The sequence below is a fragment of the Panthera leo genome, chromosome B1 (assembly GCF_018350215.1).
Source record: "Panthera leo isolate Ple1 chromosome B1, P.leo_Ple1_pat1.1, whole genome shotgun sequence".
Taxonomy (NCBI): domain Eukaryota; kingdom Metazoa; phylum Chordata; class Mammalia; order Carnivora; family Felidae; genus Panthera; species Panthera leo.
In genome coordinates this window covers 113,165,742-113,183,333 of record NC_056682.1, presented here as the reverse complement: position 1 = coordinate 113,183,333, position 17,592 = coordinate 113,165,742, and the positions used below count along the sequence as shown (strand labels likewise).

General features: G+C 44.8%; 1 protein-coding gene across 5 annotated transcripts in view; it reads right to left on the bottom strand.

Moving 5' to 3' along the window:
- Positions 1-1,197: 1,197 nt before the first annotated feature.
- The window catches only part of PLA2G12A (phospholipase A2 group XIIA), a 35,254-nt gene continuing 18,859 nt past the window's right edge, over positions 1,198-17,592 (bottom strand). For 2 of the 5 annotated variants that reach the window (XM_042935708.1, XM_042935710.1), the window contains 6 exons: positions 9,356-9,398; positions 8,760-8,906; positions 8,057-8,133; positions 5,895-6,070; positions 2,463-2,622; positions 1,198-1,835 (listed from right to left, as the gene is read on the bottom strand). In XM_042935708.1, the coding sequence (XP_042791642.1) occupies positions 1,597-1,835; positions 2,463-2,622; positions 5,895-6,070; positions 8,057-8,133; positions 8,760-8,906; positions 9,356-9,398 (842 nt within the window). In that variant the 3' untranslated portion in view covers positions 1,198-1,596. Of the gene's footprint in view, positions 1,836-2,462; positions 2,623-5,894; positions 6,071-8,056; positions 8,134-8,759; positions 8,907-9,355; positions 9,399-9,658; positions 9,675-10,785; positions 10,803-14,798; positions 15,227-17,592 lie in introns of those variants that run through there. The other 3 variants (XM_042935712.1, XM_042935709.1, XM_042935713.1) reach the window with 3 other exon arrangements.

The following is a 17,592-nucleotide window of genomic DNA, read 5'->3' as shown; positions in this document are numbered from 1 at the left end:
TTCTTTGAAGTTCTCACTTGAGATTTTTGGTTTGTGGATTCGCGTGACTTGTCCGGGATTAATGTGGGGAGGAGCTTGGACGCGCCCATCAGAGTCCGAGCAGCTGCCACTGTAGTTAGGTACTTGAGCTAAGAGTCCTTGTCTGTCTGGGTTGTTTCATTCTCCTGCAGAGGAGTGGTCTCTGTGTGTGGCATTCGCTTCCCTTCTTAGGTTTCCTTTAGAATCGTCATGTCATTAATTTATTTTTAAATACATCATAATAATTGGAAGATCTTTATCATTAAATATAGTTTAAGATTATAAGATGTTATCTGAAATGTTTCATCTGAACTAATATTTACTTAGATCCTACTCATATGTTCCATACTAGCTATGCTGACTGGTGTGAGGTAATACCTCATTATTGGTTTTGATTTGCATCTCCCTGATAAGTGATGTTGAGCATCTTTTTCATGTGCCTATTGGCCATTTGTAGGACTTCTTTGGAAAAATGTCTATTCAGGTCCTGTGTCCATTTTTTACTCAGATTGGGGTTTTGTGTGTACGTGTGTGTTGTATTGAATGAGTTCTTATATAGTTTCAATATTAATTTCAATATTAATCCTTTATCAGATATGTGATTTATAAATATCTTCTTCCATTCACTAGGTTGCCTTTTTAAAAAGTTTTGTTGGTTTCCTTTGTTGTGTAAAAGCTTTTATAGTTCTGTTTATTTTTGCTTTTGTTGTCCTTGTCTGAGGGCAGGTGCTCAGTCCAGTGTCCCAAGAGCTTACCTACATTTTTCTTATATTCTCTTCCTAGTTTTATGATTTCAGTTCTCACATTCAAGTCTTCAAACTACTTTGATTTTATTTTTATATATGGCCCAGTTTCATTCTTTCGCATGTAGCTGTCCATTTTTCCCAATACCATCTATTGGATTTAGGATTCTTTGTTCTAGTTCTATGAAAATGTCATTAGTATTTTGATAGGGATTACATTGAATCTGTAGATCGTTTAGGCACTATGGACATTCTAACAATATTAATTCTTCCAGTCCATCATCATGGTATATCTTTCCATAAAGGCTTTTTTAAGTGAGAGTTGAAACCTATACAAAAAGTGATAATTCATATGTAGATGAATTTGTATGACCAAGTACAAGAGTACTCTGAATTATACAAATGAGTAAGAATGTGAATTAGAAAAATTAAAACATGGATTTCAAATATTTTATTAAGGGGAAACAACTAGTTTCTGGGTTTCAAAAACCTTTAAAAACATTATAAAACTTTTATAAAAACTTCACAGAATACAAATTTAAATCTTCCAGATGTTTTTGAGTAACCTTGAGATTTACTATAAAAATCAAGTATTACAAATGTTTGTGTATTTTTATTTATAGTAATTCCCTGAGGATTTCATTTCATATATACCAAACCCTTTCATCTAATATCAGCATGTGTAATACCAACATGAACTATTTTAAGTTCTCATTAAACCTTAAAACATTTTAAACTGCTATACCATAAGCTTCCACCTTAGTGATATTTATATAAAAGGACAAAAAAATCTGTTTTGAATATAGACAAGATACATAAAACACAATTATTCCTATCATTTGGATTTTGGAAAGAAATACAGCTTCTTAGTAAGCATTGAGGCAAAGCAGGGAACCTGCTTCTTTCCAATTGCAGTTGGGTCTTTGCAAAAGTCCACTCGGCGCTGAGAAACTTTCCTGTTCACCAGGGTGAGGAGCTCTGTGAACTCTAAGGAGGAGCCAAATTTTCCCAGCATCTCACACAAATCCTGAATGTACCATGAGCCATTCACAGTTTCCCGATGAGAATAATAACCTAAATGATAGGAGCAAAAAGGGCACTGAAGTTTCTCTGGCTTTCAGTTGTGACTGAAAAACACCTTTCTAATTCACCATTACAGAAGTGTAAGTTCTCAAAAATTCTTGAAGACTAGGACGTGTCAATGACAGCTTTAAAATTTTTCTTGGTTGACTATTATGAGAAAAGGGATTAATTTATATAGTTTTATAAAAATGAGGTTTGCTCTATATAATTTCCTCCATTTCCTAAAAATTCCCAAGAAAACAGTTGCCAGGCAGTGATTTTAACACAAGAGATTAGAAAGAAAAACACAGCTTACTGCACAAAGAACAACGGTCATCACAGGAGTTTCAACAACGCTTTCTGTGAATATTATTACAACACTATCAAAATGAATGTTAGCAGCCTATTACCAATTATTGAATGTAACTTGTAGCTTAAACCTAGTTCTCAGGAATGACTTTTCTAGAAGTGACTTTACACTTCATGTATCACCCTGTGCCGAAGATGTGACCGAAGATGTGAACTTCACAATCAAATCACCTTGATCAGATAAATACCAGTCTCTCTAGTCAAGGTGAGGTGAAACTAATGGAACTCAAGTCAGGAAACCAATTCTGTTTGTACTAAACACACACCCACCTTCTGCAACTGAGTAACACATGAGAAAGTCTGCTCCAGCAGGCAGTGTGGAAACTGAGGCCGCATCCACCTGGGTTATGTTGACATCCAGCATGTTTTTTTGATGATCCACTACATCCAGAGGAATGACTGGCACATCATGCTGGTCTCCCCGACATGCCTACGAGACAAGGAGGAAAACCATTTCCTTTCCTAACCTATTCTTTTCTTTCCACGGCTTAATGTTTACAGTGAATGTATAACTGAGCACATCTTAACATCAACAGAAGCTACTTTATAAAACTTCAAAAAACATGCAGTCAAGTTTTAGAGCAAATTCACCTGACAGTTTTTCCCTACTCTTTTTTTTTTTTAAATGCTTGAGAGAGCATGAGCCGGGGAGGGTGAGAGAGAGAGGGAGAGAGGGAGGGAGAGAATCCCAAGCAAGCTCCATACTGTCAGCCAGAGTCGGGGCTGTCTCATGCACCGTGAGATCATGACCTGAGCCAAAATCAAGAGTCAGACACTTTTAACTGAGCCACCCAAGCTCCCTTTTAATTAAGGCCTTTAAAAAACTGGCATTCTCGGGGCCCCTGGGTGGCTTGCTCAGTTGGTTGGTGTCCGACTTCAGCTCAGGGCATGATCTCACTGCTTGTGAGTTCAAGCCCTGCATCAGGCTCTGTGCCGACAGCTCGGAGCCTGGAGCCTGCTTTGGAGTCTGTGTCTGTGTCTCGCTCGCTCTCTCTGCCCCTCCCCCACTCGTGTTCTCTCTCAAAAATAAACGTTACAAAAAAATTTTTTTTAAATTGTCATGCTCAACCGTACACCAGACTGTGCTGATTGAAAGGTACAGTGTGGAGGAGAAAGCCTCTGGTTTTGAGTTTCTTACAAAGTAACCACACCACAGCACCAGACCCACCCCTTCTTTGAAAAGCTACAGTATTTGCCCAGCGTTTCTGTTCAATCAGGGAATACACGCCCAGATAGGGTGGTGCTTGCCTAGCTGCTGCAACACATTGTCAAAGCAGGGCTAAAAGGACGCCGCCACCTGACCTGAGAAGACCTCTTTTAATGTGCCCTTTTCCTTTCGCTTACACTGTATAGTGAGGTCTCAAATTCTTAGCCATTAATTTTCACACAAAGGCTAACGTTAATTTCTACTCTTAAACGCCTATCATGGGCTGAATTTTGTCACCCCTTCCCATTTGTATGCGGAAGTCCTGTCCCTCAGGATCTCAAATGTGAGTGTATTTGGATATATGGCCTTTAAAAAAGGTAAAATTGAGGTCTACAATGATCTTAATCTATAACTAGTAGTCTATAAGAGATCAGGACACAGAGATGCACAGAGGAAAAAAGGCAGCCACCTCCAGGCCAAGGAGAACGGGCACCTTGATCTCAGATTTCTAACCTCCAGAACCGTTAAGAAAATTTCTGTTGTTGAAGCCACCCGGTCTGTACTTTGTTCTGGCAGACCTAGTGAACTTCATCCAGTGACCTGGTAAGATTTGGTTGTGGTAAGTACATCCCTCGTTCTGAAATGGGTTTTTGTAAGCTTTTAAAGAAAAAAAGCCCAGAGTGATTTCAGAGTTATTTGATAAATAGAAGATCTCCGATATTCCATTTTTGCAGGGAGATTTTAATCTTAACTTCGTATTACCAAGCTTATTTTCAGACCTTATTTTTCAGTCTTCCTACACCGAACACCTAGAACTTGATGCCATTACTTGCCCAATCAGTTGCAGTAAGAAAAAGAGCCAGCCTATTGAGGACTTGCAGGTGTTCGGCACTGTTCTAAGTGCTTGTTAGGCCACGCTGTTTTATCCTCACAACCAGCCCGTGAGGCAGAAAGGGGTATACCCCCCCTTTCACAGATGAAGAATTGGAGGCAGAGAGAAGTAACTTGGCAAAATATTTTCTTCCTTTGTAGCCATCCCCCCCACTGCGGCTCGCCACTTTGTGTCTCTGACAGTGCTGGCCACTCCCTTTTTCCCTGAACTCCCCCCACCCCCCCATTCTCTGGGCCATCCCCCTCAGTGTCTCTCCTCTGCTCATTCCTCAGTGGCGTCCCTCAGGGCTGTTTTGCACTCACTTCTCAAGCTATGCTTGGCGTGGGTAAACTCATCCACTCCCGTGGCTGCCACTATCATTCATCTCGTTAACTCTCAAATTTATTTCTCCAGCCTAGCCAGGCTGCATGTAGAGCTGTTAACGCCCAACTGCATGTGACGGATACTTTAATGCAGTTCCCAACAAGAAACCAAGATCATCCTTAATTTCTTATAGGTGCCCCTGCTCGCTTCCCTCAAGGTGTTCTGGCAGGTTGAATGTGGCCATGCCCTCCATGCCGTTTATGGAAATACAGAATTGCAGCACTGGGACATCAGGAATTCTCCTTTGTTCGAACTCCTTATTGATGTGGTGAGTGAGGTTATTCGGGCCAAAAATTGTCTTCATCCCTAATACCAGCTTGAAGGAAAAAGGTGGAAGGATGAAGCAAGCTAGAACAGGAACTCTGCCTGCGTTCTGCTCACTGGCCTCCAGGCCTGGTGCTCTTCAGTCAGAGACCCCTTCACTGACGGCTGCACCTGACACTGGGCCAGGCCAGAGGGTAGCACATTAGTTACTTTGAGTCCTTTCAAAAATTTTTAACATTTTTTGACTGGGGGGAGAAGGGGCAGAGAGAGAGGGAGACACAGAATCGAAGCAGGCTCCAGGCTCTGAATTGACAGCACAGAGCCCGACGCGGGGCTTGAACTCACAGACTGCGAGATCATGACCTGAGCTGAAGTCAGATGTTTAACCGACTGAGCCACCATTTTGAGTCCTTTCAAATGTCAACCCAAGTCAAAAAAAAAATTTTAATGTTTATTTTTGAGAGAGAAAGAGCATGAGCGGGGGAAGGGCACAGAGAGGGAGACACAGAATCCAAGGCAGGCTCCAGGCTCTGAGCTGTTAGCACAGAGCCCAGTGTGGGGCTCAAACTCACAAACCACAATATCATGACCTGAGCTGAAGTTGGACACTTACCTGACTGAGCCACCCAGGCGCCCCAGAAACTGAAAATATTTATTCCTTGTTAAGAAGGAACTACTACTAATTGCAACTCTGATTGGCTAGGAGGCCAAAGGGGCCTTTCCAGTTACTGGAGAAAGTTACTTGCAGAATTGGCTGGTGCTCTTTATAATTACATGTATATGGGGCACCTGGGTGGCTCAGTTGTGAACGTCCAACTTCAGCTCAGGTCATGATCTCGTTATTCTTGAGTTTGAGTCCCACACTGGGCTGTCTGCTGTCAGCGCAGAGCCCACTTCAGATCTTCTGTCCCCCTCTCGCTGCCCCTCCCCTGCTTGCACTCTCCCAAAAATAAATCTTAACAAATAAAACTAAAGCTAGAATCACATGTACAGAACCATGGACTTCATAGTTAGATTGTACCATAATCAGTCTTACCTGAATAATAAATATCTTGGGTTTTCCAACTAGGCTCTGACATTTGTCTCCTTTGAATAAGCCAGTCAAAGTCTGAATTTCAATCTTGGTATCTTGTGCATAAATGTGACTGCCTTCGCCATGACTCAGGAAAACACATAAAAAGCAATCGGCATCTATGTGGCTAGAAGATGATGCTATAAAGGGCCACAAAAGTTCATACAGAAATGAAGATAAGATGTTTACTATCTACATAAAGATAATTTACTAATACTAAAGTTACATATGATGGAAGAGGAAAATGTATTATACTAAATGTAAAGAGTATATAATGAGAATGTAAGGTCTTAGTCTTTAATCAAAGGAAAATTTACATCATACCGTATCTGATTTTTAACAACCTGTTAAAAGTTCAAAGAGTTTAAACAAATTCCATTAACTTTTCTACAATACAGAATAATGACACGGAAAATATAATGGGATTGCTGTGGCATCAATAAAAGTTTCTCTGAATTAGCAGAGAGCTTCTTAGAGCAGACTGGAAAGACCCAGCAACTACTACTTAGCAACTGCTGTGCTCTGCTGCCCCTCCAGTGAATGCAGCAGCTTCATCATGTCTGTAGCACTTACAGCTTCCGAAGAATATTAAGACATGAGACTCATGTCCTCCAAAGCGGATGAGTAAGCGAAGTAGAAAACCTGGTAAGGAGCTAGTTAAAATTAAAGTGACTTACAGATTAAAGAAGTCTTGTATGGAGGTGCCTCAAAAAATTAAAAACGATCCAACAATTCCACCTCTGGGTATTTATGAAAACACTAATTTGGAAAGATACCTGCAACCCCGTTGTTTATTGGAGCACAACAGCCAAGATATGAAAACAACCTAAGTGTTCATCAATGAATGGATGAAGAAAATTATATACATAGACAGATCTCTACCTTTCCATATATAGAGATACACATGCAAGAATATTATTCAGCCATAAAAAAGGAAATCTTGGCCTTTGCAACAACATGGATGGATCTTGAGGTCATTATGCTAAATGAAATAAATTCAAGAAAGACCTATACTATATAATCTCACTTATATGTGGAGTTTAAAAAACAAACTTACTGATAGAATAGATGGGTGGTTGCTGGTGGGTGGGTGGGGGTGAAGTGGGTTAAAAGGTACAGACTTCCAATTATACAGTAAGTCATGGGGATATAATGTACAGCATATCACCTATAAGAATACTGTATTGCATATCTGAAAGTTGCTAAGTAAATTTTTAAAGTCTTTATCACAAAAAAAAAAAAAAAACTTTTCGGGGCACCTGGGTGGCTCAGTCGGTTAAGCATCCGACTTCAGCTCAAGTCACGATCTCGAGGCCCGTGAGTTCCAGCCCCACTTCGGGCTCTGTGCTGACAGCTCAGAGCCTGGAGCCTGCTTCGGATTCTGTGTCTCCCTCTCTCTCTGACCCTCCCCATTCATGCTCTCTCTCGGTCTCAAAAATAAACATTTTAAAAGAACTAAAAAAAAAAAACCCAAAGCTTTTCTGTACCTCTGTATGGTAACCAGACACTATGGTGACCATTTTACAATGTATACAAATACTGAATCATTATGTTGTACATCTGAAACTAATACAATGTTCCATATCATTTATACCTCAATTTTTAAAAAGCTCTGAGGTTTAAATAATTATGTAAATATTATAATAGTCCATTGGCAAATGACTTGAAAATCCACAGCGTGCAGTAATTATTATAAACGTAAGCTGTTAAAATACCTACTGCGTAGTGATACAGAAATTTAGAGACAATATATATAAATCCAGTTTTTGTTTGTTTTGTAAATCCACAATTTGTTGAAGCCAGTAAAAAAACCTGGGTATGGAAGGAGTCAATTAACACCTGACTGCCCAGCATCTGTAGTGTTCGCAGTTTAGACTTGATTCATTCATTTCTGGAATGACAGCCTGTTAGCGGGTGGTATGCTACATATAAATTCAGAGGCAAAATCCTTTGGAAGAGTCTCTGAATCCAGTAGTAACACATAAGCAAAGAGGCACAACCGAAACCTGTAACCCATGCTAAAGTAGTTGGTCAGACATTTTTCCAGCATGGTTAATTATCTGGATTCTAGAGAGGGTCACTGAAGCAATCCATCCCCTCAGAAGACGAACAGGAAAACTACTTACCCTCATGGATTGTGAGCAGGAGCTCCTCTGCTTTCAGATCATTAAAGCATTTCACTTCAAATCCTAGCTCTGAAAACCTAGTGACAAACTGGGTATTAGCTTATGAGCTGCTCAAAGTCGTCATATACCCCTATTTCCCTGAGGAATCTATACATGTTTTTATGACCTCTAAGTTGACTTTTCTTTGGGGGGGGGGAAGAAAAAGTGAAATATGACAATGATAGTTCTCCTTGCTCACCCACAGCAGGAAAGGATTTACTCATACTGAAAGCTGATTCAAGTTAGGATACAGCAATGTAAATATATATGTAACGATTCAAAGCCTGCTTACATCTAATAGAACAAGGTTGGGAAGAAAATTCAGGCAAGTTCTCAAGGGATGCTGTGCCCAAATGAGGCTCATCCTGATACTCTATTTCATCAGTGTGGACACGTTTTGGTGAGTGTCATTTTATTAAATAGGTCATCATCTTGACGTGTGGATAAAACTAGCACCTGTGGGGCACCTGGGGTGGCTCAGTCACTTAAGCCACTCTTGATTTCAGCTCAGGTCATGATCTCATGGTTTGTGAGTTCGAGCCCCACACTGGGCTTTGTGCTGACAGCACAGAGCCTGCTTGGGATTCTCTCTCTCCCTCTCTGCCCCTACCCCGCTCACTTTCAAATATAAACATTAAAAAAAAAAAACCACAACAACTATTACCTGCGCCTAAGATTGTCTCTGTCTGCGCTGGTGCCCCGCCTTTCTGGCAGTGTTAAACGCCAGGAGAACCTCTCATGATTGAAGATTAAAGCGATTCCTCTCCTCTTGTGGTCCATTTTGTACTTTTCTGCCGGATCAAATGTTTCACTGTTAACAAAAAGTTTATAAACAACAATCACTATGTCATATTAAATAATGAGCTCCTCCTTTGCCAGGGTGACATGATACTGGTGTGCACTGGGAAAGCCTGACAAATATTTCTGTGCTGATTGGTAAACAGCAGCTACCTGGAGCTCCCCACCCCCAGTCACCCCAGGGATGTCTTTTCTCCAGGAACCAGGGACAACAGCCCGCCCAGGCCCGGCTCTGGCTCCAGGGCCCATGCCACACCCGTTGCTAAGTATTTTGGACATCACTGTAGGTCCTGAACCTGGACCAGGGGCAGCAGTCAACCCGAGGCTCTACAAGTTAGCTCTCCCAGCGCTAACACTCGCCATTCTCCACTCTGCTTCTTCCCCGGGGCCATTCTTGCTTCTTACAGACTGATCTTGACTAGCAAAGGAAGAGACGTTTGTCAGGCAAGAGCACGTTTTTACCTCATATAGAAGGCATCTGTTTCGGTCATGTTTTCCTCCACACCTATTTAAAAAATTGAATTTGGTTAATTTACTCTTTGACTTGTAACACACTGCGGGACTCCCACACTGTGAACCCTTCTCTGGTTTTGCTTAGTTTAAAAGTCAAAAGTATAGGAAAAGGAAGGGAACTTAATAGATAAATGAACTATAAATTAACAGCTCAATTCTTTCTCACCCAGAACTCTTATTTGCAAAACAGAAAAGAATATTATCAAGATAAATGGAGGAAACATTATGCAAATGCACTCATGCAAAATATACCTGCAGTAACACGGTTCTGTGATGTGAAGCATAAATGAGATACGGAATTGTTTAGCGGAAACTGTTTTTGCAGATATTCTCTAAAACCGAAAAGGAATTAAAAACACAGGAGAACCAAAACACGGCGTGTGGTTAATACCGGATCCCCCTCTGAAACGGAAAAGGTAGAAGTTTGGGGCGGGGAAAGGGAAGGAGCAAGGGTAAAGGCTTAAACTTTGGGTCTCCCGAATGATTTATTTGCACTTACAACCCATCAAGTGATGGAGACCCTCTGCTCTCGACCCATGCTCAGACTTCCCCACCCTCTGGACCACCTTTCACTGCGTCCTTCTCTACTCGCTAGAACAGTGCTGTGCAGCTGAACTGTCTGTGATGACGGAATGGTTCTGTACCTGTGCTGTCCCATATGCTAGCCACGGACCACATGTGGCTGTCCAGCACTTGAAACGGGGCTAGTACAGCTAAGGAACTCAGTTTTTCATTTCAACTTAAATAACCATGGTGGCTGGTGGCTTCTGTACTATAGGGCACAACGGGTCTAGCATCTTCTACAATACAGGCCCATACACGCATGACTGTGTTTCTGCCTGATAAACTTAGCCCAGAGGGGAAGGAAAGTAATGAATAAACAAATATGAACACTATAGCAAGATGCTCCTCTCCACCGACGTCACTGAAGGAAACACAACAGACCCTCCCACCCACCCCTTCTAACCAGGAGGGTCCTGTTCCCTTCTCTCACCAGATTGTTCTACCTTCACACCTCCTCCCTGACAGAAATCGGCCCTGAGATGAGGGTGAGGCTGGCATTCAATTCTGTGCCCTTTACCACTCACTTTCAGCCAATTCCTCCTGGAATTCCCCCAGTATCCAGACCTACTGAGGACCCCACGAAGGCCCTCCTGCTGTCCGACAGACCCTCATCTGCTTTCCTCAGTCTTTGCATCAATTCCTGGCCTGGGTGATAAAATGCACATTCCTGGGTCCTAACCCAGATTTATAGAATCAGAATCCCAGGAGAGGGAGAAATCTGCATTTTTAACAAGGTGATTTGATTTTTATACCAGAGCTTAGGCTTAGGAGTAAAGAGCAGCCTCCCTAATGCATCCCCCCACCCGCCAGCTCACCTGGTTTCCTTCCTACTCCATGCACTGTTCTATTTGGATACCTCCTTAAAAAATAAAAAATAAAAATTTATTGAAGAGAGAGAGAGAGGGGCAGAGAGAGGTAGAGTCCCAAACAGGCTCTGCGCCTTCAGCACGGAGCCCGCCAACCATGAGATCATATCTGAGCTGAAGAGAGTCTGATGCTCAACCGACTGAGCCACCCTGAAGACCCTACTAGGATATCTCCCAACTCCAGCCTGCTCTCTAGGGGACACCCCCTATTCCACACCCTGCTCTCCGGGTGACCTATCATCACCCACGCACCACAGGCTGCTCTACCAGGTACCTGGCGTCTCCTACACTGCTTACTGGGGTACCACTCACACGTTTACCTACCCAGGACACATCCTACTTGCTCCACATGCTACTCTACCGGGAGTATGTTCTACTCTTCTTACTCCAACAACTACTCTACCCAGAAGGCTTCCTACTCCAGACACCAGTCATACCGCTGTTTGGGGGGTAGCTCCACTTCACTCCCCGCTTCCTTCCCTCCATACTTTCCTACTGGAGACACTTCCTGTTCCGCACACTGCTCACCCGAGGCTACATCCTACGCTTCCTACTCCACAAACTGCTTTACGCAGAAACTTCCATACTACACGCTGCTCTCTAGGGGAGAGCACGCTCTGCATGCTACCCAGGATGTTTTCTCCCATTCTGCTTTACCTGGGATACTTCCTACTCCACACCTTGCTCGACGTGAACCACTTCCTGCCAAAACCGGGCTCTATCTAAGGACAGCTTCCTTGGCACACACCTCTCTGCCCAGATGTTTCCTCCTAGCTGTTGCTGCACCTGCACCTGAGCGAGCCTCGTCCTGCACACGGTGCTTCGGGGAGGGGGGAAGGGGGGGCTTCCTACTTCACACACCACTCCACCAAATAGTCTTCCTAGCTACTGCTGATATGCTTCCTATCGGGATACTCTGTGCTCCATACAGAGTACTTCCTACACCACAGTGTTCCAGGGGGTGACTTTATACACTGCTCCACCAGGGACACTTCCTACTAAGCCTCCCCTCTACCTGGGGATACTGCCTTCGAACACACTGCTCCACTCGGGATACTTTTTACTCCACACATTGTTCTACCTGGAATACTTCTGCCTCCACACACTGCTGTGCCCTCAACACTTCCCACCTCACACCTGTCTACGGGGATTACTTCCTGCTCCCCACACTGCTCTACTAAGGCCCAGGAATTTTCTCACCTTCCATTTTCAAATGCGTTCCAGGATCTACCTCCTTTTAATAGCCTCACCTCCTTCTCTTCAAATCAATTACACAATAAAGAAACAACACAACTCAAACTAAACACATTCCATCTCTACGTGAAGGACAATCTCCCCATTCACTCCCTGGGAAGCTGCACAATTTGGGAAGCACAGATCTCTTAACACGGTGCGCAACATAGCAGGCCCAGCAGCTCACCTCTTCCAGCTTTTGCTCATCGGTTAGTGAGCGTCAGGCCGCTCAAAGGGCAGAGAGAGGGTGGAAGCTGTGGCAAATGGCCCCGTCACCAAACTAACTCAAGTCATGGAGGGTGAAGGCACTGGAGATGTGTACTCGATTGGGTCCTTAAAGTTCATTGTTTATAGTCTAAGGAAGGAACTGCGCCGTTCCTCCCGGCTAGGTATCTAAGCTGTGCATCTGGGTTGTCTCAAACACTGCCTTCCACTTAGACGTGACCCACAGATTTAGGAAAGACAGTCAGTTTTAAGTAACTCAAGATAACTTAAAACAACATTGTTTCAGGGCGCCTGGGTGGTGGCTCAGTCAGTTAAGTGTCCAACTCTTGATTTCGGCTCAGGTCACGATCTCGAGGTTCGTGAGTTCAAACCCTGCGTCAGGCTCTGTATTGACAGTGCGGAGCCTGCGTGGGAATCTCTCTCTGCCCCTTCCCACCTCTCTCTCTGCCCCTTCCCCTCCCCCCCAATCAATCAATCAATCAATCAATCTTTTAAAAAATAACGTTGTTTCAAAGTCAACAGATTTGGCAATCTCTGAGGGATCTTCCAAAAGTGTTTTACTGTTAATACTGACACAGAAGGAAACGGTCTGAGAACTTTACTTCAGACCCTTGCCAGCTCAAACCCTGCTCCAATATAAATGTGCGCCCTGCATCCTGCACCCCCAGTTATGGATCAGGTCCAGCTGCCATTCTGTTCTGGCTACTTGTTCACTGAAAGCGATCGGCACACACATTAGAATCTAAGTTCGATACATTACTGGAGTTGATAAATTTTACCCAGGTGCCACAGAAAACACATCGCGACTCAGGCGGTATGTCCTAAGCAGACAAATTTTCAGGAAGGGCACACTTTAACAAGTGTCATTACACTGCAGGAACACAAGTTGCCTGCCTAAAAGGGTAAATGGCTCTGTCAACATGGAGAAATTTTTAACGGAGATGCTCTATATAATAGACTTGCACACTCTCGTGCATCTGCAATCCAGGGTCTGTCATCAAACTGGACTCGTCCTCTTTTCACTTCTCCTTGCCTCTGATTTAGGCAATTTTCCTTTCCACCATGATGTGGCCACCACCTCTCTGCCCCTTAAATCAGTTTAATTTTTACCAACCTAATCACTCCTTTTTTTCCCTTGCCAGCCACTATTTGTTGGTGGCCCAGCACGTTAGATGCTTTCTCTGCCTCAGCTCCACAGCCCATGAGGCAGCCAGTGCGTCAGGCTTGTCCCAGGACAGTGCTGTGGAGTCGGATTGAAAGCCGGGTCCCCCTACAGACTCACGTCTCTGCACTCAGGTCGCCATGCTAACCCCCTCCAACCAGAGAAAACATCTACCTTCCTAAACGAAGTGTTCGTTTTTCCAAACTTCTCCAGTATCTACGGTCATCGCCATCATTCCCCGCAGTATCTATGAAAATCTACCCATATCAAGTATCTGTTTAATAGTCCTGTACTGAGTAAACCACGTCAGGCCTAGAACACAGTGAAAAAGGGGGTGAGACAGCAAAAAAGGAAGGACGCAGGACGGAGAAGGAAAGCAATGGGATGAGAATGGAGGGGGAAGTGGGCGGCATCCCGGACCCCTGCCCCCCTGCTCCCCACCCCTCAGAATGGGAGTGGCCACCGGACCCTGCACTGTCCGTCCAGGGCAAGGCCACTCCCTGAACTTCCTGCAACTTGACTCTGGGGCAAGCCTGGTTTTGTGCAGCAACGAATAAAAAGCTCTGAAATAAAGGCACTGTGCATCAACTTCTAGAGTTTCAACCTTTCCTTCCTTCCTTCCCCCCAACCCCCTTTTATTTTACTATGGCCAGGCTCGAAGTTTCTTCAGCTATCAGTGATATAATTAGTAAGTGACAGGGAAGAAAGTTCTAAAGTACACGTTTAGCAGTTGACTGTAGAGAAAGATGTGGTTTCAACCCAAACCCACAAACGGCCCTGGCTGCGGGAGAGGCACTGGGGCTGCACAGGCAGCCAAGGCCCGGTTTTTGTCCCCAGCTCAAGTCAGGGCATAACCAGGGGCTCCTGTGGGGGGCTCCGGTGGGGCGCTCCCGCGGGCTGCTTATGCTTCCATTATTATGCACGCAACCACTTCCTTTTACTTTTTACTCAGGAGAACACAAAACCAGATCCAACTTCCAGAAGTCAACTTTCAAAAAACCCAGGCGCGGGAGGTGCCAGCAGCCGCCCAGCCAGCCTCCCAAGGTTTAAATGGCCCGACGCCCGGCAAGAAAGAACCGTCCGGAGGACAAAGGCGGAGCGGGCACGCCCCAGCGCCGGGCGCCGCTACCCCGGGCGGCCCTGAGGCGGCGGCGACCCCGCACGGAGTCCCGGGCTGGTTTTCTGGACCAGAAGGCATTTAACAAGCTGCCCCCACCGGACTTGCGCGCTTCCCTCCAAGACCCGCAACTTTTTCCGGCCGTCCAGCTCCCGCGTCCCCGCCCCCGCCCGCGCGCCCCGCTGGGGAAGCTGCCCCGCGCCCCCTCGGCACCCGCGGGCCTACCTGCAGGGCGAGCCCCGCTGAGCTCCGGCGCCGAAGTCATAGTGTCCCAGCACGCAGAGCTGGCGCCCGGGAAAGACTCCGCTTCCTGCATCCAGGGGCCCGCAGCCCCCGCCCCTTCCTCCGCCCCAGCCCGCCCGCCTGCTCCCGGGAGGGGGTGGGGGCCGCGTCTGCGCTCGGAGCCTCCCGCCAGCCGAGCTCAGGCTCCTGCCCCCACTCCCGAGCTCGGGGCGACCAGAGCGAGCGGGGAAGGCCGAGGGACGCGGTCTCGTCCGCCTGGCGCCTGGAGACGAGCCAGCTCTGGGGAAATGCCGGTTGGCACCCCGAGGACACACGGCGGGCCCCGAATAGGGAAGCCGCAGGTGGTTTCACGGCACCTGCGGAGAATCGAGGCTCGCAGTCCCCGCCCCCAGTGTTTGCTTCTCCCGCCTGCCTCCCAGGGGGTGGGGGTCGCGTTTTCCGGCTTCCCGTTTAGTCCTTCCCCAGTGCGAGTTATGTTATAGGACTGTAATGATTTAAACGCTGTTTGCCTGGGGGTTTGGGGACAGAGTAAACTAGAGGCAACCCTGGGATTTTTAAATCTGGTTTTCATAGGTAGAGCTAATTTGGGGAAGCGATCATAACTTCGGAGGCGGAACTTTGGGGTCTATGTACGTAGTCCTCACCAACAAACTGCGCTGAGCGCCACCGGGTGCTCAATGTTGCATTGAACTGAGCTCCTCCTTCGGTTGGCTGTTGTGTGAATTTGCTTCAAAGACTAGCTCTAAGATCGGATTAAAAGATGGCCTCATCTTTTGTCATTTCTCTGGGTCTTGTCATTTAAAAAGTAACTAACTTAAGACTGCGGGGAAAATGTGTTAAAGTACCATTTTTAATACATTAACATAAGAGATACTGAAGTATAAGGGATCCGTCTTCAATAAATATTACCCTATTTGGGAGAGAAAAATTAAAATCCAACTTGATAACTTTTCCCACGTGTGCTTGGTCATTAACTAGAATATGAAATCAGAGGATTTTTCTCACCCAATGCCATTTACTGTTCATTTCATTGTGTGTGCAAAATATTTCAGAAATCTGTATTAGTAACTTCCTCTGTAGTTAAGATATAGGGTATCAATCAAAGCCTTGTACGGTTGTTGTGGCGATTAACTCAAATGACCCATGAAGTTTTGGGGTGATGGTGGGGTGGTCTGGAGCCCACGACCAAGAAAGAATTCTTGGAGACATCTTTGGTGCAAAAAGGTGATTTTATTAAAGCACAGGGACAGGACCCATGAGCAGGAACTGCTGCATGCACTGGGGTTGTGCCAGGTAACTGGTTATATACTATGGAATTGGAGGAGGGAAAGACAAAAGGGCTGCCTCCAGAGGGACTTAGATATGCTAAAGAGGACTCCTAAGATATATGAGGGCTTGCTATTACCAAGCTAAGGTTGTCTTTGCCTCTAGCAAAGTATTAACTTTAAGACAGTAGGGAGTTCCTGGAGAAATATTTAACTCTGCCAGCCTCAAGTATCTGTCACTGGGCTGCAGATTATAAGGAAATTTAATTTTACCTGCCATTTCCTTCTTGCCTTTGTTCCCCACATCATTATGGGTGATTGGGGCTGCAAGAAACTGAGTCTATAGGTTTCTGGAGATTAGGCTATTGATAAGATTGCCTTTCTCTTAGGGCACCTGGGTGGCTCAGTCAGTTAAGCATCCAATTTCCACTCAGGTCATGATCTGGAGGTACGTGAGTTCGAGCCCTGCATTGGGCTGTGCTGGCAGCTCAGAGCCTGGAGGCTGCTTTGGATTCTGCCTCTCGGTCTCTCTCTGCCCCTTTCCCACTCACACTCTCTCAAATATAAAATAAAATCATAAAGGAAATTGCCTTTTTCTTCCAATTTACTAAGATATTTGTAAACTGGAGACCCATGTCCTATATGACTGTGATTTCTACCAGTTAACCATTTTTCTTTCCTTTGCTCTGTTCTTGGGCATCCAAGAGTGTCTGAGGAATATCACACATATCCCATCTGGGGGTGGGGGTGCTAGCTTGTATTTTGCCCTCAACCTGCCTTATGCTCCATCATGACTACTTAAAACAGTGCCTGGCTTGTGAAGAGCTCCAACTATTTTTGTTACCACCATCTTTAGCTCACTGAAAGCAAGACTGGCCTTCTTTTGGTTTCCCCATTAGAGGAAACAGTTGCTTAGCATGTAGGAGGTGCTCAGTAAATATTTATCCATTGAATGAGATCCAGGGTTTCAGCATTTGCACTCTGGACTTTATCCAGTTTGAATGTGTTATCTGACCACCAGAACTTCCTGTCCTTTTGCCCAATTTTCAGGGTCTCCTCAGCCTGAGTCCTGAAAACACTCCCCCCCTATAGATGTGGAAACCCAGTTGGCTGACTTTCCACTTATCTGAAAGGTGAAGATAAAAGGAATGTTTTATTTTTCCCCCTAAGTATCTTATCTCAGAATATTGTATTGCTTTTTATAGCATATGTATGTGGTTATGTTTTAAAGTAAGATTTTGTCTATCTTAAGACACAAAGCATTTTGGGATACTTATTTCAGAATTCTAAATGTGTAATTTTAGCCTTTTAAAGCAATAGCTATCCCAATAAAATGAGTGCCTAGGATTGGAAAACAGGCTGCCTAGACTCTAACCCTGGCTCCACCATTTTCTTAGCTGTAAGACATTGCATAAGTAACGATTTAACCTCTCTCAGCTTCAAATTCTCATCTGTAAAATGGGAACCAAGCTTACTCAAATTTTGGAGACAGTAACTGTCAAATTCCTAGA